This window comes from Dendrobates tinctorius, unplaced genomic scaffold, assembly GCF_039654945.1.
Source record: "Dendrobates tinctorius isolate UK_male_01 unplaced genomic scaffold, ASM3965494v1 ptg000086l, whole genome shotgun sequence".
In the NCBI taxonomy this organism is placed as follows: domain Eukaryota; kingdom Metazoa; phylum Chordata; class Amphibia; order Anura; family Dendrobatidae; genus Dendrobates; species Dendrobates tinctorius.
In genome coordinates this window covers 22,317,654-22,339,521 of record NW_027361754.1, presented here as the reverse complement: position 1 = coordinate 22,339,521, position 21,868 = coordinate 22,317,654, and the positions used below count along the sequence as shown (strand labels likewise).

The 21,868-nt window shown below is 42.2% G+C and overlaps 1 protein-coding gene across 4 annotated transcripts in view; it reads left to right on the top strand.

The window, feature by feature from the left end:
- The first annotated feature begins 796 nt into the window (after positions 1-796).
- LOC141097773 (uncharacterized) overlaps positions 797-21,868 on the top strand; it is a 78,543-nt gene continuing 57,471 nt past the window's right edge. The window contains exons 1-5 of one of the 4 annotated variants that reach the window (XM_073585180.1): positions 798-1,461; positions 1,642-1,770; positions 6,620-6,676; positions 9,903-10,037; positions 18,443-18,523. In XM_073585180.1, the coding sequence (XP_073441281.1) occupies positions 6,630-6,676; positions 9,903-10,037; positions 18,443-18,523 (263 nt within the window). In that variant the 5' untranslated portion in view covers positions 798-1,461; positions 1,642-1,770; positions 6,620-6,629. Of the gene's footprint in view, positions 1,462-1,641; positions 1,771-6,619; positions 6,677-9,902; positions 10,038-18,442; positions 18,524-21,868 lie in introns of all 4 variants that reach the window. The other 3 variants (XM_073585181.1, XM_073585179.1, XM_073585182.1) reach the window with 3 other exon arrangements.

Below are 21,868 nucleotides of genomic sequence, written 5' to 3'. Positions count from 1 at the left end.
AAGAAAGAACATTACTATAGTCAATACAAAAAAGAAGAAAGGCTTGCTGCACTCACCACGTTGGGAAGGATATCAAAGTTGTTTTGTTTTATCTGTGTGACAAACAACTTTGAGGACATGCAGGCTAAGGAGGCATGCAGGGAGTGCAAGGATGGACGACTGTTGTTTTGCGCAAATCGCCTGTTGAAGCAACTTGTGCAAAATGGCCGTCATTCGTCCTTGCACTCCCTGCATGCCTTAGTCTGCATGTCCTCAAAGTTTTTTGTCGCACAGATGAAACAAAACAACTTTGATATCCATCTGAACATGGTGAGTGCAACAAGCCTTTCTTCTTTTTTGTATTGACATGTATATGTATGTTTATGTGTTTGTGTGTATATATTTACCTGCATAGTGTGTAAGGGTATGTGCACACGTAGTTTTTAGTCTCTGCGGATTTTGTAGAGAAAACCGCAGGAAATCCGCAGGACAAAGTGCTGCGGTTTTTCTGCGGTTTATCTGCGGATTATCTGCGTTTTTTCTGCGGTTTTGCCCTGCGGTTTTACACCTCATAATGGATGAGGTGTAAAACTGCAGCGTTTCTGCACCAAACAATTGACATGCTGCGGATTGTAAACCGCAGCAAAACCGCGCGGAAAAAAACGCAGCATGTGCACAGCTTTTTTTTATTTCCATAGGAAATAAAGGTACTGTACAACGCAGCAAAATCTGCTGTGTTTCTGCAGAGCCAGAAACGCAGCAGAATCCGCAGCGTGTGCACATACCCTTAGTGTATGTTGTGTATGTTTATTCTTTTGTGTATTTGTATGTGTATTTGTATACCTGCATTGAGTGTATGAATGTATATGTACTGTATGTGTTTTTATGTATAATATGTGTGTGCTTTTATGTATGTATGTGTTTTCATGTATATGTATGTGTTTTTATGTATGTGTGTGTTTTTATCTGTGTGTGTGCTTATATATGTACTGTATGTGTGTTGTTATGTATGTGTGTTCTTTTTTGCTTGTGTGTGTTTTTATGCATATGTATGTGTGTGTTTTTGTGTGTGTGGGTGTTTATGTATGTGTGTGTTTTTATGTACCGGTATGTGTGTACTTTTATGTATGTGTGGGTGAGTTTTTGTATGTGTGTGTTTTTATGTATATGCATGTGTGTTTTTATGTGTGTTTCTATGTATGTGTGTGTGTGTTTATGTATGTGAAAGTGTGTGTTGCCTGTATATATCGTCCTCTTTGTGTCTATGCACCACTCCTCCCCTTAGCATTTAGCTGCCGGTGTCACTCATGTGAAGCGCTGACTGTACGCTTGTGTGGGGTGGGGTGTTACTAAGCAGCACTGCCTTTGTCTCTTATATCTATTGGATTCTCCTCTGCTATTCCCTGCATTAAATAACTACTACTCCCATGGTCTTCACACAGTGAATACGAAGAGCTATTCCAGCCCCCGATACGACAAATGGTCTGTAAACGCATTTTAATGATTTGTGCCGTTGTCGGTTCTTGCATGCTTCTGTACGTGGCATCGAGCCCCAGTGCTGCAATGTGTGGGCTGTGGGAGCTGCCAGCAATCATTATCCCCATCTCACTGTTTCTGCAGCTTTACAGTAGGATCTCGAGTCACTGTACATTTCATTTACAGATATTGTCAGTCTTGCATCACGCGGAGCATTGATCAGTATAATGACCCCCCATTACATGATCCTGCAGCAGATTCCTTCCCAAAAGCCTCCTCACATGAGCTGTGCACAGACCCCGCTCCCAGCCCCAGGTAATTGTTCTAAGGAGGTACTCAGGGTGGGGAACGCCTGCGTAAGGCAGCTCCTGTGGGGAAAAGGATTTCAATTTTGGGTCTAATTTCCGTGTGATATTTTGATTATTGATTTATTTTTATAGTTTTTTCTACATATTATACGATGATATGTGGCTTTCATGCTTCAGTTGTGGTCTTTTACATGGTGATGTTTCGCCCTGGTGAAGATTTCGCAAGTTTTATGTAAATATGAAACATTCAGCTCCTCACCCATAACGCTGACTTAGGTATTACATTGGGGTGTCTACTATGTAAATGGGGAGCACTGGCTAGTAACATGCTACCGGAAAAGTAGAGGTGGGGCACATGAGCAACATTCGTTCATGGTGAATGCCAGTTTTATGCTCTTGCAGTTGTTGTGGCCTTTTACATGGTGACGTTTCGCCCTGGTGAAGATTTCACAAGGTTTATGTAAATATGAAACATCCAGCTCCCCATGCATGAAGCTGCCTCAGATCTTATATTGGGGTGTCTGCTATGTAAATGGGGGGCACTGGCTACCGGAAATGTTGGGGTGAGGTGCATAAGCAATATTCATTCATGGTAAATGTCAGTTTTATGGTCTTGTGCTCTTGCAGCCACTGCCAAAGAAATGTACAAACAGCCATAGATTTCTCATCAGTTAACAGGTGCTAACTTGTGGGTCAGTGGGGGGTCTGACGGCTGAGACCACCACCACTAATCCCAAGAAGGGGGCTCTTAAATCACCATGAAGCTCCTCCATTCATTGTCTACTGCAGGGTTCCCTAACTCCAGTCCTCAAGGCCCACCAACAGGTCATGTTTTCAGGATTCCCCTTGTATTGTACAGGTGATGAAATTATCACCTGGGCAATACTAAGGAAATCCTGAAAGCATGACCTGTTGGTGGGCCTTGAGGACTGGAGGGGGAACCCTGGTCTACTGAACTGACGATTAAGTCGAGCGCTCTACTCTGTTATCTCCATCAGTCCCATGCTTGGACAGCGCTCTATTCTAGTTTTTGGGATTGAGCTGGACCCAACAATTGGACCCCCACCATACCCAAGTCATCACGTATCCTGTGGCCCTTTATATGTTAGGAATAACTCTTGAACTGCTGCTGGTGGATCCACAGTAAAGCCGGCCATGTTCTTTCCCATATATATGCATGCACACTCATAGCGAGTGTGCATATGTTCTAAATGGGAATAGAGGAGTATGCCGTGGCTTAAAACCTTTGATGGTGGCACATCTCTCCGAAATAAAAGGAAAGTCCATATAATCCTTTACGCTGACATCCTCTATTAGGTGAGCGTTAGGAGACCCCCATCAGCTGGTCCTGCTAATATCGGTGGGTTCATCTGACTTTTATCCTATGTACATTAGATGCTTAGATCCAGCTGTTTTACTACGATCCAAAAGATTTGGGCTCCCTGACCCTGTACAATGAATTTATCTAGGTCCTCAGCCGCGGCCCCACTAATTTGCTCGATTGACCTTCGCATCTCCGTAGTGTTCGCTTATCCCAACTTCTTTAAGTGAAATTTTCTTGCCCACAATACACATGAAGTTTGCAGAAAATCTGATAATTACTGGACTCCCATAAAGCCTTTTGGATTGGTTCATACGTGAAGAATAATTTCGCCAACAATTTCCTGTAAATGCCACTAAAATACCATGGCTATTTTATTTTCTGTAACCCATAGATGGGGCAGTCAGCGAGCAAAAATGAGAAATGTAACATTTCCTGATATTTAGAACAGTTGCGGTGGTTACATTGTGTCCTGTTTTCCCTCTGACAGAGGCTGATGGAAGCTGCTGTTTTTCTGATGGCTGTGTGACAGAAGCGGTAATGCTGATTTCATGTCGCACAGACCGGGCTGAGGCATGTTTGTCTCTTTTTGCTTTTTAAGTAGATGACCGAGAGTAAAATAATAGAAAAGCATTTTGATCTGGGCAGGTTATAAGATGCATTAATGCAAGAAACTGATATTTATAGTCACAGCAATGACATGCAATAATTTCATCAGGAGGTAGGTAAGCATAGGGTCTGACCCCTTACCTACCTCCTGATGAAACTGCAGAGGTGGTGAAACGCGCGTCGGGGTGTGTCATAGGTCTTCATATCCAGTTAACCAGATGGCAATATGACTCCAGTTAAACTGGCTTAATATTGACCACTATGTATATTTTCTATCCGCTTTGACTATAATGGATAGTTATATATCAAGCCGTTTTCACTAAATATTGTGCATTGAATGGCATAGTCAGTGATTGTTTGTTAATATCTTTACCATTGTAATCATTGGGGGTTCAGATATGGGGCATTGGTCCCCGTTATGTGACATATAGTGTGAATAATACCCCAACAATTTATTACTGCCTAATGGTCTGGTCTATGCGACCTTTTACAGTTGTCAGGTATTCACAGCTATGATTAACTAATTAGGGTTAGGTATTTACCACCCCTTATGTATTCTGTATCTCATAGAGTGGTATTGTGTTGCTATGATATGCTTTTTAAAAAATTTTTGTATGAATAAAATTGTATTTTTTTGATCTATTTGTTCGTTCGTTGTTTCTCTTTTGGTGTTATGATCTGATTTTTGAAGGGATCATTACTGGTGATTTGAGGTAGAAATTGTTTGGATTGGTTTAAGTACTGGCAAATGCCTGGAAACAATACCCCGTACACTTCAGGGGTGCTCAGCGATCGTATAAGAAAAGTTCAGAGACCTATTGCACAGCATAAAGAGTGGCATAAATTGTGGCACTTACCGGTATATACTTTAAAGTTGCAGCAGACTTTATTCAGAAAACATAAAATTACAGGATAGAAGCATGTAGAATACAGAGAATAGTGACAACAGCCGTTTCGCCCGATTCACGCTTCTTCCTGGTCCCAAGGAGAAGCACAGATCAGAATTAATGCATTTTTTAATTGTTTTCATTGGAGACCTTTTGACTCTGGCAAAATGGCAACTGACTGGTACTAGTTTTTGCTAGACTTGTGCAAAGCAATTTATAAAAAATCCTGATTCCCACAAAGCCAAATTGTTTTTGAAATTTTAGGCAAATTTCAACCACCTTGGCTCGGAATAATGGGTGGAGGAACCGGAATGGACAAGGCAGCCAAATTACAACTTTACTGTAAAGTTGGGTCTCTTTCTTGGCCTAACTTCTTCAATAGTTCTTCCCCAAGTGCATGAATGGATTGCAGAGTCTCCACCATGGGCAACGCTAAGTTATTGCCTTCATTTTTCAAATCTGCTCTGGTAGGAAGTAGAGCAAAGTCCTCACTGCCGGCACCAACCGGTCTTATGTATGAGGTCCTTACGCTGCACTGAGCGTATCACTGATTGTGAGAATAAAGGGGTAACAACAATCCATATTTTAATTTTTCCTTGCATTCCCACTAAGGATTTACTTGGATGGGGCCATCACAGAAAGTGATCAAGGAGCCAATGTGCAGGAAAAAAAAAATGGGGCACAACACCAGTGCTATGGCTTCTTTACTTTCAGCATCAGTAGTGGATCAGCTCTGATCATAAAGAGATGACACCAATAATATTCAGTTACTCTATAAAATGTGATGACTTCTCTAAGGCTGCATTCACATGTCCAGAAATCATCTGATAGAACGGATCCAGCAGAAATCTGTGCAGACATAACTTTTTTCTGTTGTTTTTTTTAAACTGATTTCAGCTCTATCCGTTTTTTTTTTAACATTGAAGTTTATGGAAAATGGATCCGTTAATTAGCCATCCATTCTGCATTCATTTCATTCATTCATTTCATTTGCTTATTGGATCAGTTTCACATGGAAGAAAACGGATGACTATTTAACCGATCTGCTTTCCATAGACTTCAATTGTAAAAAATAATAATTTTTTTAAAAAACGTACAAAAAATTGTGTCTGCACAACTTTTTTTGCCAACAGATTTCTGCTGGATCAATTCTAACGGATGATTATGGGACATGTGAATGAAGCCTAAGGGGAAACTAATTGAAAACGTACTTAAGGCCAGTTTCACATGTTCTGATATTTCCGGTACCTAAAAAACTGGTATCGGACATATTAGTGTCCGTGTGTCTGTGTGTGTACGACGTGCGGCACACATGTGGCAACCATGTGCCACCAGTGTGCTGCATCAGGGCCACACGGACGGACACAGGGGAAGAAGTGCCACTGTAAGCCGCTGTCCCCCGGCGGCTGGTGCTGGAGCCGGTTGTCATCCATTCTCCCCTGCTCTGCCGCAATCAGCGCGAGCAGAGAAGAATTAATGAATGAAAAACTGACCTGCTGTGACCTCAGGACCATGAGAGAATGCACGTGATGAAGTCACTTTGTCAGAGCATGAACTGCCGTGACCTCATCACTTGCATTCTTCCACGGTCCTGAGGTCACAACAAGTTAGTTTTTCATTCATTCATTCTCCTCTGTTCGCCGGCAGAGCAGGGGAGAATGGATTACAGCCACGATCAGCACCTGCTGCTGGGGAACAGTGGCTTACAGTAGCGCTACTTCCCCGGTGGCCGTCCGTGCACAAGGAGGACAGTGTGCACTGTTCTCCATGTGCATGTGTGCGGCATGTTTTGCGGCTCGTGAGTCCGGGTACAGACATGTCTGCGTGTTTTGCACACGGACATACGGTCAGTGAAAACATGCTGACATGTGGATAGACCCATCCATTTGAAGGGGTCTACGTGTGTCAGTGTCTCCGGTACGTGAGAAAACTGTCATCACACGTACCGGAGACACTTACGTGTGAAACTGGCCTTAGATTGTCGTTTTCTCTTTGAGTTTTCATAAAAAGTAATTGCGCCAATGTTCTTATTATTGCAGAAATTAGACGATGGCGTCAATGAAATCCGGCAGAACTTGGGTGGATATCCAAGAAAGGTAATGGCTTATAGCATGTAGATATAATACTTACGTGTTCACAAGATTTATTTTGCTTTTCCATTTTTTTTTTTTTTCTACCTGGTTAAAGTAAGAAAAGTGTCAGTATCATAATTTCTGAGTGCATAAAGCTCCGTCCTTCATCAAATCTGATCACGGATCAGAAACTTCTCATAAGAGCTTTGCTAGTTATCATCAGTTACTGTATCCAGACTTAAGCCTCATCCATATGGCGGTATTATGACCAAGCAGTATCTACAAGTTGTAGAAACCCATAATAATGCATCCATAGGAGTCTTTTGGGTTCTGCTGGAGATCTTTTTTGCCTGTGTGCATACGGAATTATTTCTGCAGGATACATCTAAATCCAAATTGCTCTTTGTTCTATGGGGTTCTGTTATATGGAGATATTGTCTTCTGTTTCTAAAAAAGAGAACGTCAGTATTACGCTACCATATGGAGGCACCATATGGCAGAACATGGGAGACGTCTCCATAGTATGACTCCATGTGCTGCCAATCAGGCTCCATTGTGTGCATGAGGCATCATATTTTCTCCAGTTCATAAATTACTACCATACAATATTAAGTATTTGCTACATCTGTTTATGCTGGAATTTATTCTTTTTTAAGGAGTTTTGGTTTTTTTTGGAGAAGATCCTCTCCAATATAAAGTACTCTTCAAAAACTCTTCCAATTCATTTCTATGGAAAATCCACTTTTCTGTTGATAAAAGGAGGTTTTTAAGCTTTATTTTTTTTGACAATGTTTTGATAAATGACGAATGGAAAAGAAAAAGATATGAAATGGTTGCAAAGAATGTTACAAAAAAAAAAACTATTCCAAAAACTCTTCAAAACCATTTAAGGAGAATAAAAAGTCCTTCAAAACTTCCAGAAAACAGAAATGTACTGAAATGGTTTCTACGTGGAAAACACAAGGTTTTTTCCCTCCTAAAAAAAACTATCATGAGTTTTGCAATGGAAACCACTTCAGGAAATTTAAATTTTTGGTGAGATTTTTTTTAGAAGCCTATTATTTCATGAAGCATTTTTTTCAGTTTTTATTCTTCTTAGGGCTCATACTCACTTACGAGAGACTTTCATGATCCTCGTGCGGTCTCTCGGAGGAAAACCTGGCACTGCCGCCGGCACTCGGACTGGAGCGTGCGGAAACATATATTTCTATGCAGCCGCATGCTTCGGTCCGAGTGCCGGTGGCAGTGCCAGGTTTTCATGCGAGAGACCGCACGAGAATCATGAAAGTCTCTCACAAGTGAGTATGAGCCCTTAGAGTGTTTGTTGCAGCTTTCTGATTATACGGTGCCTAGTTATAAAAGTTTTTAAGCAGGAGGCATTTTCAAAGGTACTAGCACGTTCTTTTCTCCCACCAGGTGTTTTTTCGAACCTGAAGTGGAAGAAAATCCATCAAAAGACTGAACATATGAACAACGTGGTTTTACAATAGAAATGAATAGAGTCTTTCAGGGATTGTGCACACAGAGGAGATTTCAATGAAGAAATTGAGCGGAAACTTTACAAATCCCATTCAAAAATTGAAAACTTTTCAAAAACATAGAGGTTCAGCTCAGTTTCTGCTCCGAAAAGTCTGCAACAAGACGTTGTGTGCACATAGCACAAGCGTGGGGTGTGACACGGAGTTGTCGAAGTAGTGGAAAACTTCTCCAAGTCTTAGCCTTTAATCATATGGGATAACGAAAAGTGAGAGAATGTGCCCATGTTAAAAAAAAGCATAATTATTGCGCGTTTCGGGTAAAAACCAAAACGCGTCAGCACTATGGTTTGTATATTAATATGAGCACATTCTCCCATTTTTTTCATCCTATATTATTAAAGGCTGTTTTTAATACTTCCCTTTGGTGCTGGTAACTTCCCCCTTTGGACCCTTGCAAAATATGTGTCTACTGGGCTCAGTAGATAATGTTAAGAAAATGTCAGTAAACAAGATAAAATAAAGAGAAACTGATTTATGTCCCCTGTAGTGAGATCATTTCTGTCTTTCCAACTTTCTGACTCATCAACAACAGAGCGTTCTGCATTTACATATTAGATTTTCAGCTTTTCCTGATGTTGTGGAATGGATAAGGATGATGATGAGGATGAGGATGATGATGAGGATGATAATGATGAGGAGGATGATGATGATGAGGACAATGATGAGGAGAAGGATGAGGATGATGATGAAGAGGATGAGGGGGAGGAGGATGATGATGAGGAGTATTATGAGTCAGAGGATGATGAGGATGAGAAGTATGATGAGGATGAGGAGGTGGAAGAAGATGTTGAGGAGGACGATGATGAGGAGGATGATGAAAATGATGCTGATGAGAAGGAGGATGAGGATGAAGATGATGACGATGCTGTTGAGGATGAGGAAGAGGAGATGATGATGAAAATGTTGTGGATGAGGAGGAGGATGAGGAGGATAGTGAGGAGGATGATTATGACAAGGAGGAGGAGGAGGACGATGAGGATGATGATGAGGACAATGATGAGGAGGATGATGGTGAGAAGGATGAGGATGATGATGAAGAGGATGATGAGGCAGAGGATGATGATGATGAGGAGGAGTATGATGAGGATGAGGAGGTGGAAGAAGATGTTGAGAAGGAAGATAATGAGGAGGATGATAAAAATAATGATGAGGAGGAGGAGGATGAGGAAGAAGATGATGACGATGCTGTTGAGGATGAGGAAGAGGATGATGAAAATGTTGAGGATGAGGAGGAGGATGGTGAGGAGGATGATGATGAGGAGAAGGATGAGGAGGAGGATGATAATGAGGATAGTGAGGAAGAGGAGGATGATGAGAGGATGATGATGAGATGGAAGATGATGAGGAGGATAAGGAGGAGGAAGAAGAGGATGATGATGATGATGAGGAGGAGGATGATAAGGAGGATGATGATGATGATGATGATGATGATGAGGAGAATGAGGATGAGGAGGATGAAAAGGAAGATGATGAGGAGGAGGAAGAGGATAATGATGAAGAAGATAAGGATGATGATGAGGATTATGAAAATGAGGATGATGATGATGGATGATGATGATGATGATGATGATGATGAATATTATTCAATGTTTTTAGACAGCCTTTCTAATACTTCCATCATCTAGAGACACCCTTTTCCCAGGATGGCATCTGTTACTCTTATCTTACCTAGAAGTAATAAATACACATAACGTCTCTTTTGTACTTTGCAGCTTGAGCCGTGTAAGACAACAATACGGCCTTTTACCGCGAGCAGAATGGGATGACCTCATCGCCGTGACCTCGTATGAAAAAGCCATGTCAGCGAAACAGAAAAACAAGAGTCTGCCAAGGCTGTTGCTGCCGAGGTAGGGCGAAATTACTAATATACGTCCTTCGTTAGGATTATGGCTCTGTTCACACAGACGAATGACACCAAGTAAAACATTTCTTATGTTGCAAAAGAATCATCTCATTTGTATGAACATTTTGCATTTTACTTGAGGAACGGCTCAGTCTTATTGACATTTAGAGTATACCTGTCCTTTCAGATAACACCTGTTGACCCTTATAGTCTGGCTGTCTTCACTCCCAACAACTTAATTTAAAACTGATTTTAGTACATGTACCAGTCTAAGGTGGCCAGCATCTGTCAGGTTTTGTAACTCATCATCTTTTCCTCTTTTAGTGGGAAGTTTTTCTTCAATAGCATTCTGTCAGCACTATCGGTGCAGGAACCTCCTATCACTTTTTGTTTTCACTCCCCAGCATGCATAGCTCTTGTTATTGTTCAATTGCTTGCCTCCCTGGAACTGAAAGTCGCCTCTTTGCTATGGCTCTATTAAGCTGTGAATTAGTAAGGTTTATTTGTGTTGTCTCAATAACAATGTATTTCTTGGCATGACTACAATTGCAAAGAGCCAAGCTACACAGTTAGCACATGCACATTCGCACTATAAAAGGGAATCTGTTAGCATTTTTTTGCTATGAAATCTGAGAGAAGCATAATGTAGGGGCAGAGAACCTGATTCCAATGATGTATCAGTTACTGAGCTGCTTGCTGCAGTTTGGATAGAATCCCTATATCTGCTGTAGATGTATCAGAGCTCTGAATGTTGAGTTGTGTATAACCCCGCCCACACCCCTGATTGGCAACTTCCTGTGTACACTCTACATTGTCAGCCTATTAGAAGTGATGTTTCACTGATTAGCTGGACTGGCTTGCATGTGAGACCTAGTCCTGCAGTGATAATCTCCTGTTGATAAAACCACTGTATTGAAACTACAACACCCAATATAATAAGTGACACATCCCTAGAATTAGGCTCTCTACCCCTAATTGATGATACTCTTAGATTAAATAGTCGTTGACAGATTCCTGTTAAAGAGGTGCAGTGTGACATCTGTATCTGAAGCTAATGCAGCAGCTATGGTGGCCATGCATGTTTAAAGGGTTATGCTAAACATCGAAGGTTATTACTTCTTCACTGTGACCCCACAGATCCCGCAAACAGGATCTCTGAAATGCCCCATCTGTAATTCTCCATGTGACTGCAGGAAACAGTTGAGCAAATTGTTTGGCATTGTTCTGCACTTGCTTAGAAAATGAATGGAGCTGTGGAGGTATTGCACACATCTGACCATCACCAATTTAAAAAGCTATACCTGTCAGTGTTGTGAAAAGCCCTTTAAAAGCTGCTAAGCAAATGCTGTTAAAGCTGACTGCTATTTGTCCCCACCTGCCCACACACGTGCATGCTTCATTTGGCTAAGTGTGCATGTGTCAGGTGAAAAGAGGAATAACTTGCAGCAGCTTGTCTCCCTTAAAAACAAATCTTTAAGACTTTTTCCCCCATATTTTCCAAATAAACATCAGCCAAACACCCTACATTTAGTGGATAGTATGCGTGTTACACCAAAGTCAGTGGTTTCTACAGAGAAGAGTCATTGTATGACTAGCAACACCTACAGAACAGTACAGCAACACTTACAGCAACAGCTTTAGCAACACCTACAGCAACAGTCCAGCAACAGTCCAGCAACAGCTACAGCAACAGTACAGAAACACTTACAGCAACAGCTTTAGCAACACCTACAGCAACAGTCCAGCAAAAGCTACAGCTACAGCAACAGTACAGCAACAGCTACAGCAACAGTACAGCAACAGCTACAGCAACAGTACAGAAACACCTACAGCAACAGCTACAGCAACAGTACAGAAACACTTACAGCAACAGCTTTAGCAACACCTACAGCAACAGAATAGCAAAAGCTACAGCTACAGCAACAATACAGCAACAGTACAGCAACACTTACAGCAACAGTACAACAACACCTACAGCAACAGTACAGCAAAAGCTACAGCTACAGCTACAGCAACAGTACAGCAACAGTACAGCAAAAGCTACAGCTACAGCTACAGCAACAGTACAGCAACACTTACAGCAACAGTACAACAACACCTACAGCAACAGTACAGCAAAAGCTACAGCAACAGTACAGCAACACTTACAGCAGCAGTACAACAACACCTACAGCAACAGTACAGCAAAAGCTACAGCAACAATACAGCAAAGGCTACAGCTACAGCAACAGTACAACAACAGCTACAGCAACAGTACAGCAATAGCTACAGCAACAGTACAGCAACACTTACAGCAAAAGCTACAGCAACACCTACAGCAACACCTACAGTAACAGTACACAGCTACAGCAACAGTACAGCAACAGCTACAGCAACAGTACAGCAACACTTACAGCAAAAGCTACAGCAACACCTACAGCAACAGCTACAGTACAGCAAAAGCTACAGCAACAGTACAGCAACGTCTACAGCAACAGTATCATCAAAAGTACAAAACAGCAATATTATTACATGCAACCAGACAAAGACATGTAACCAAAGCCAAATCTCTCCATGTTTCAGAAGCTGAGTAAAATCTCACATCTCTACATAGCGTACAATCTCCAATTCTAGGCTCCGAATGGCACATTTAGCTTTGATGGGAAGGTGGTGCCGTCAGCTTCCTATCTCATATGCAGAAATAAAAAAATAAGCAATTGAAGAGTTAAATCCCGGTGGACTATTACAGTTCACTATATCCTAATATTCAGTTTTGCTCTTTTTTATGTCAGGCCCTTTTAAACATTTATCACTGAGACAGGATGGAGCGCGCACGTTGGTCTGAGTCTGAATCTATCCTTTAAATCTGTATCTGGGTTTGATAGTTTGCAAAGTTTCCCCCTGCTGTTTTTTTATATACCGTAGTGAACTTTGAAGAGAAAATGTATTTTATTTGTATTGCTAAGCCGTCTGAGTACGTCTTGTCTGCACACTGACATCTGCGGAGAGGCGCACTCCCTCCTTTGTCTGACATTTTCATTATAGGGTCTCTCATATTGTGTAATTCTTTTACACAGCAACTTGTTGTTCTGTCTTTGTTAACTTCTTGGGAAACTGTATTTATTTTGCTGAAATTATATATCACAAGACAAAAAGTATGAAAGAAGCGTACAATAAACCAAGTGCACTTGCATAGTAACTATATCGGTGGGGTAATAATAACAGCAATATTGGCAGACTGATCATTCTCATGTGTGCGCATGTACAATGAATCCTTCCTACAAGCTCTTGTTACAAATTACTTGTCTCCAGAAGTATTGCTGGCTAGACATGGTCTAGTCATTTACAATCATTCTCTAAATGAAGAAGTTTGCAAAAAAGTAATTTTCATCCTAAATCCCTATCTATTTATTACCATAAACTAAACTATTTTCTTATATGCTTTAAGTAAAAAATTCCTATCCTACACTAACTACACTATCATCAGTGACCTTCATTTCAGGGGCTTGGCTAGTCCCTGCGCAATGTGCACTGTGTGATATGCACAATGACAGTGCACTGTTTCATTGTCTCAGATCAGTAGTAATGAGCCAGAAACACTTTCAACTAAATTATTTTCTGATATACTTTGTATTAAAAATTCTTTAGCCTTCCCTAAATACACTATCTATTTTTTCCCTGCTTTGTTTTTGATGACGCACTGTTTCAGAATCCCAGTGCATGCTGGGATACACAAAGCGTCATCAGGGGGCAGAGGCTCCAGTCACTTCTGCAGACTGTACCCCTCCCTGAAATGAAGCATCATCAGTGACCTACATTTCACGAGAATGGTTAGTCCCGGTGCAATGTGCACAATGACAGTGCGCTCTCTGGCTGGATTAGATCAGAAGTAAAGAGCCGGCAACAGAGCCCACTGTCCGTGTACCTTGTAAGATGAATACCTGGCTTGCAAAAACTTGTAGGGGTGGATATGATCTCTGAAAGCCAAGTATTCTGACAACACCCACTAATAGGGGACATTGTTGCTGACTTGTTACTACTGTTCTGAGTCAGTGAGAGAGCACACTGTCAATGTTTACATGGCAAAAAAAAGGACTACAAAGGAAATGCTTAAGTGGTGGTGAGGGTAGCCGTGATATTTGGTGAATATACAGTATAAAATCATATAAAATAAAGACCCTACAACCAAGAAGCCAGACCAAGATAAGATTGTGTGGACAGTCAGAGATTTACATGGCGCCAAAAGAAGGAAGAAAAAGAAAACTGACCATATAGTCCAAAATATTAAACAGTTTATTATTAAATTCAGGTTAAAAATTAATAACAGGGCAAATAGCAATGAAAAGATAAAATGGAAGTAATACAAAAGGGACGCACAACCAGGAGTATAAAAAGAAAAAACACTATGGTTTTTTAAGATGTAACCACAGAATATATACTAAAACAAATCAGTAATACAAGTATTATTGATTTTTGTGAGTATATATTCTGTGGTTACACCTTTTGGACTATATGGTCAGTTTTCTTTTTCTTCCTCCTTTTGGTGCAATGTGCACATGGACAGTGACAGAGCATGGACTAGCCCAGCCCAAAACAAAGGTTACTGATGATGCTTTGTTTTAGGGAGGAGACAGGGGCTGCAGCAGTGACCATAGCCTCTGTCCCCTGATGACGCTTCATTTGAGTGTCCCAACATGCATTGGGATTCTCAAACAAAGCATCACCAAAATTTACTGTGGGGAAAAAAATATTTAGTCAGCCACCAATTGTGCAAGTTCTCCCACTTAAAAAGATGAGAGAGGCCTGTAATTGACATCATAGGTAGACCACCACTATGAGAGTCAAAATGAGAAAACAAATCCAGAAAATCACCTTGTCTGATTTGGCAAGATTTATATTTCAAATTATGGTGGAAAATAAGTATTTGGTCACCTAAAACATGCAAGATTTCTGGCTCTCACAGACCTATAACTTCTTCTTTAAGAGGCTCCTCTGTCCCCCACGCATTACCAGTAGTAATGGCACCTGCTTGTGTAGGGAAGGTGACCTGACGGACGGATTGACTGGTCAGGTTTCAAAGGGGTTTGCACTTGTCAGGCAGGATGTCAGTTATGACAGAAGGGAAAACAGCTAGGAAAGTGTAGGTGACGTGCAGTACCTGGAATTGACATTAGAGGGCAGGGAGGAGTGTGAGCATAAGACTTGACATCAGCTTAGGGCTAAGAAACCGTTGGTCATGGGGGGCGGAGTTACAGGGAACCGGGAAAGCTATAAATTTGACAGGAGAGTTCCAGAAGATTCCAGTCCCCAGGGGGAGCTCAAGTGATGAGGAGACTGTGACAGTTGCTGCACTGTGAGGAAAAACCTAACCAGGGGACTGAGGAGAAAGGAAGTCAGGGGGGTGGTCCTGACATGAAGTACCGCAGTACAGACGAGGCCCCGGGGAAACACATACCGAGTTGAAGACGATACCTGACCAGAAAAATTACTGTTGGTGTATGGGCCTAAGGCAGCCACAGTGACCGAGCTGACAGGAACGTCGTTAAGCGAAAAGGGACGGTAGGTGTATTTACGTCCCTGGTGATAAGTACGGTGTGTGTGTAACGGGGCCTGGACACGGAGGGCCGTGAAGAGAATTTGCGGTGTATCGTGAGGGCCATCAGTCGGACAGCGGGAAATAAACTTGGACCTGTTGCACCCGAAATCTGCATCCATCTTTTGTCTGTGCGTCACTGCGTGGTATACAGAGGGACCACCCCCCAGCCCGGCCCATCGACCCTACACTTGAACTTGTTATTAGTATAAAAGACACCTGTCCACAACCTCAAACAGTCACACTCCAAACTCCACTATGGTGAAGACCAAAGAGCTGTCGAAGGACACCAGAAACAAAATTGTAGCCCTGAACCAGGCTGGAAAGACTGAATCTGCAATACGCAAGCAGCTTGGTGTAATGAAATCAACTGTGGGACCAATAGTAAGAAAATGGAAGACATACAAGACCACTGATAATCTCCCTTGATCTGGGGCCCCAAGCAAAATCTCACCCTGTGGGATCAGAATGATCACAATAGCCGTGAGCAAAAAATCCCAGAACCACTCTGGGGGACCTAGTGAATAACCTGCAAAGAGCTGGGACCACTGTAACAAAAGCTACCATCAGTAACGTACTACGCCGCCAGTGACTCAGATGCTGCAGACGTGTCCCCCTGCTTAAGCCAGTACATGTCCAGGCCCTTCTGAAGCTTGTTATAGAGCATTTGGATTATCCAGAAGAGTACTGGGAGAATGTCATATGGTCTAATGAAACAAAGTTGAAATGTTTGGTAGAAACAAAACTCGTCGTCTTTGAAGGAGACAGAATGCTGAGTTGCATCAAAGAACACCATACATACTGTGAAGCATGGTAGAGGTAACATCATGCTTTGGGACAGCTTCTCTGCAAAGGGACCAGGACGACTGATCCATGTACATGAAAGAATGAATGGGGCTATGTATCATGAGATTTTGAGTGCAAACCTCTTTCCATCAGCAAGGGCATTGTAGTTGAAACGTGGATGGGTCTTTCAGCATGATAATGATCCCAAACACACACCTAGGGCAATAAAGGAGTGACTTTGTAAGAAGCATATGATGGTCCTGGAGTGGCCTAGCCAGTCTTCAGATCTCAACCCCTTAGAAAACCTTTGGAGGGATTTGAAAGTCAGTGTTGCCCAGTGACAGGCCCAAAACATCACTGCTCTAGAGGAGATCTGCATGGAGGAATGGGCCAACATACCACCAACAGTGTGTGCCAACCTTGTGAAGACTTACAGAAATCATTTGACCTCTGTCATTGCCAACAAAGGATATATAACAATATATTGAGATGAACTTTTGTTAATGGCCAAATACTTATTTTCCACCATAATTTGCAAAATAGATCTTGTCAAATCAGACAAGGTGATTTTATGGATTTGTTTTCTCATTTTGACTCTCATAATTGTGGTCTACCTATGATATCAATTACATACCTCTCTCATCTTTCTAAGTGGAAGAACTTGCACATTTGGTGGCTGACTAGATATTTTTTTCCCCGCTGTAAGTAGCAGAAAAAAAAAAGAAAAACATTTAGATAGTGTAGTTAGGGAAGAATATGGAATTTTTAATCAAAGTGTATTAGAAAATAGTTTAGATTTTGGAATTAAATAGAGAGGGATTTAGGAAAAAAGAACTTTGTACTTTGGACTACCCCTTTAAATGTAATATGTGTTCTACAGTGGATTCTGGTTTAGCTGTAGGTGCCACTCACGCAGTGCTTTCATCCTTCCGCTAGGGGATCATGCATCTGTCATAACACCACACATTATCATATCCTTCTTCATACAGATGTCCTTGGAAAAGACCATAGCACTGGTCGAAACGTTGGATTCATCTATTTTCACTGATGTCGGATCCTAATAAATATATTCAGCTTTGCAAAAGTATCAAGCTTTCGTCTCTTTCTGTGCTGAGGTTATTACCCCTTATGTTACATAATATGGGGTCACAGTGCAATAATGCAACATCGAACATCAGCCCATTCTGCTATATTAAAGAGCTATTCCCACAGGAAGTTATCCTGTATCCTTGGGATATGAGGCATTGCTGATCGTTGTGGGTCCAACTGCTTGATACCGAGATTAAAGGTGGTGGCCGTATTTTATAATGGGAAAACCTGGTGACATGTTCCTTTTCACCCAAAAAACAAGGGTAAAGGAACCCCTCCTGGATTAGGCGGAACTGCACATGCTCAAGCTCCGCTCATTCATCGTCTATGGCAGGGTTCCCCAACTCCAGTCCACAAAGCCCACCAATAGATCATGTTTTCAGGATTTCCTTTGTATTGCACAGGTGAAGCAATTATCACCTGAGCAATACAAAGCAAATCCTGAAAACATGATCTGTTGGTGGGCCTTGAGGACTGGAGTTGGGGAACCCTGGTCTATGGGACCTCTGGAAATAGCAGAGCGCTGTACTCAATGTTTGTACCCCAGCTGACCATTAGGCAATGAGTGGAGGGGAGAGTGTGCCCACCTTGCCTTTATTCAGGACGGTGCCCCAGAGCTCTGTTTTTGCGGTTCCAAAGTCCCAATTTTGGGATCACAAGAGGTCCTAGCAGTTTGTCCCACAACTATCCCATGCATGGCTTGTGGAGAGCGTAACCCTTTATCACTCTTAAAGATTATAAGCCAGAGCCTGAAAGATGGTGACATGCTTGCCAGAAAATGGTTTGTCGGTTTCATATCTGGGTTTCTATATAAATGGACGCAACATACTCATATGCTCAAGAAAATACCGTAACTTCTGTCCAGAGTTAGAATAGTGGGACTATCTATTGCAACATTGCAGAATTGCTTTGCATCACATATGAATTTGTGGATTATCACTTTTCGTGATTTTATGTTCCAGCCTCACATCTAAATCTAATTGGGATCTCGGGAACGTAGACTTGGAATACTCTGACACAAAGAGACAAAAGCAGCACGAGGCGTAAGTCCTGACTCCTGACAATAGTGTTTTAAGCGGGTTGGTATTTAGATGGTATTATTGGTTATTCTCCATCTCGGGTCTTTAGGATATACAGAAAAGGTGTTTGATCCAATGGATCTGCCAGTGATGGGAGAAGACACCTTGTATCGTAATCTGGGACGTGGAGACTTTATATTACCGCTCACAATTAGAGTCTAATCCGGTAGCTATCGTCTCCTCGTATTCAGTGCCGCAGCCTCACAGCAGCTGTTGTACCTTCTCTGTATTACTTTTCTGCAATATGTACTGTAATAGAAGCACATCTCATGCCTCTTGAACTGATTACAGGCATTGCAATTTCAGAAAATGGAGTCAACCCAGGGCACCATCTCCAAATACAATGTAACATCTTTTGTTTAGAGCGAGGAGCCAAAAGCATACATAATACTGCATAATTCTGAGATCGGGATAAGCCGCTACAACATCTGCTCAGACAAGATGCCGGAAAGCCTAGTGGAGCAGCAAAGAACCATTAGCTGCTATATAGTGCTACATGGGAAGGATGAAGCGAGGGCTTGTAGCATTTCTGCAGAAGAACACATAATGTGGTCTCTTGCGTAAAGAGCTTTGATGGAACGGAAGATGCTAATGCCAAAAAATGCAATCTATATATTGTAGTGATTCATACTTGGCAGTAGGTAGCAGCATTCACACAGGCAGAATCAGCTGTGGTAAAGAATGCCTAACACCACATATACAACCCTCAGGGGTCAAATATCAATAGCTTGGAGGGTTCCCAACAATAAATAAAGCATAACCTTTAATCTCTCATTAAAACCTAAGACATCACACATAGACAAACATAATAGTGCTCGTGCATATCAGTGCTCATTTAAAAAATGGTTCGATCTCACCATTGCTCATGGACATGAAGCGCCCCGGTGTACTTTTCAGAGGTCCCCCGCCAGGTATCTGGGTCCATATAACAGCACAAGACAGCGTATGGAGAAGGAGATAAATAGGGTAACAGGTGTGCAGTTTTACCTAGTCTCCCTGTCGTGCCCAAGCCTTACTCCTGCCCTTACAAGGACAGGCCCCAAATGGACCCTATAGTGTCACCCCTAATCCTTAGAAAGAGTATTGGCTTCCTACGCGTTTCCTCCCCAGTAGCGGGGATTCATCAGGGGAGTTATAAAAATGAATAATAGGGGGTCTGAATATATTTGTCCATAAAGAAATAAATAAGGGCCCCACAGTGGCTGGGTGCCTCAACTCGCACAGTGTCTGTCCATATCCCTGCCAAAAAGTCTTGGCAGGGATATGGGACTTTTTGGCAGGGATATGGATAGACACTCTGCGAGTTGAGGCACCCAGCCATTGCGGGCCCCTTATTTCTTTCTTTATGGACAAATATATTCAAACCCCCTATTATTCATTTATATAACTCCCCTGATGAATCCCCGCTACTGGGGAGGAAACGCGTAGGGAGCCAATACCCCTTCTAAGGATTAGGGGTGACACTATAGGGTCCATTTGGGGCCTGTCCTTGTAAGGGCAGGAGTAAGGCTTGGGTACGACAGGGAGAATAGGTAAAACTGCACACCTGTAACCCTATTTATCTCCTTCTCCATACGCTGTCTTGTGCTGTTATATGGACCCAGATACCCGGCGGGGGACCTCTGAAAAATACGCCGATGCGCCTCATGTCCATGAGCAATGGTGAGATCGAACTATTTTTTAAATGAGCACTGATATGCACGAGCACTATTATGTTTGTCTATGTGTGATGTCTTAGGTTTTAATGAGAGATTAAAGGTTATGTTTTATTTATTGTTGGGAATCCTCCAAGCTATTGATATATAGAGTTCACACAGGCACTGGATTCTTGCGTCAAAACAATTATGTGACGTTTATTTCACAGCACGGAAAAACCAAACCGTAAACACAAAATTCCTAGCCTTTTGCAGGTTCTTACTAAACAAAATAGACCCTGGCTACTCACACAAGGCTGAGCTAGTCCCAGTTCAGTCAAATAAAACAACTATTTCGACAGCAACCAATGATACTTGCAGTTTGGTGCACACAGCCTGTGCAGAAACCTTTCAGACTCTGGTTTGTCTCTCAACAGCTCCAATATAACCCACTCTGGTCAGCTTCCCCAGTTGAACACATGTCCTTGTTCTTAGTAAAAGCTAGCCAACTGCATCTAATCAAGACCTGCAGTAGTGGGATTTAACTTAGTCCTACCTGGCTTTCCTACATACATAATCCTTTGGGGTAATACTGAAAAATTAAGGTAAGGAGTCCAACTGCTCTGAGATACTCCCTGCACATGTTGCCTTAAATTAGATTTTAAGCAAATCTCTTTATCACTTTCTGATTGCTAGGTGTTCAAGTGGAACTCTCAGCAATCCCAGGAATGGGGACTATAATGGATGTTAACATGCTCTTTCTCTGTTCTTTTGACTATCAGAAATGGCAGAACATTGAGCTTTACGTTGTCCAACAGTTCCATAGACAATAAATGTTGAAGAAGCCGAGCATGCCCATCTCCACTCCATTCCCCGTTCTCAGAATGACTTGGGGCCCTTGCAATCGGACTCGTAGTGATCAGCATGTTTTGGGAGAAATACCTTTGTTGGGTTGTTCCCACCGGTTATTCTCACTTTTATGTAAGTCACAGTTAATAGATATGTGGCACCCCTGAGGGTTCAGTCGCCACAGAGGTACTGCATGTCCTCCTGAGGTGTGGTGCCCCACTATCCAGGTAAGGTGGAGACACCTGACCACACTCCAACACCTGCATCCCACACAACAAAGTAGTGTAGCAAAGCACCCTTTGGTGGCTCCCTGTTTGGAACACAAAGTGTGCTGGGAGGCGGGTGGAGTTTAGTTTGCACTAAAAGAGCGGGAAGAGGATAGGATTTAGTCAGTTAGTCACAGGAGTCTGACGAGGTGAGTCTGTGAAAGGAGATCCCCTGAGTGGGATGGATGAAGGAAGTGCTGCAGTCGACCTCAGTGATCTGGGTCCGTTGGCACAGGAAAGGAACATTAATAGAAAGCCTGACTCTCCATAAGAAGGAAAGAATTAGTACGGAACATGAGGAGAAGAAGAGAACAAGGATCAGGTTTGGAGGAGAACCCTTCTCAAGTTCTAAGCACAAGGCCGGGGTCGGGCGCAAGGACTAGGTAGAAGGAGTCCCCAAAGCAGACTTCTTAGGAACATCTGACAGGAGGAACTCCAGTGTAACTCAGTACTGTGAGTACTTCACTAAAAGGCGCTAAGAGGGAGACGTTCAGAAAAGGCACATATGTTGGCGGAGTGTTGGAAAGGAGTACTTCATCTTGCCTGGAAGTTGACTGAAC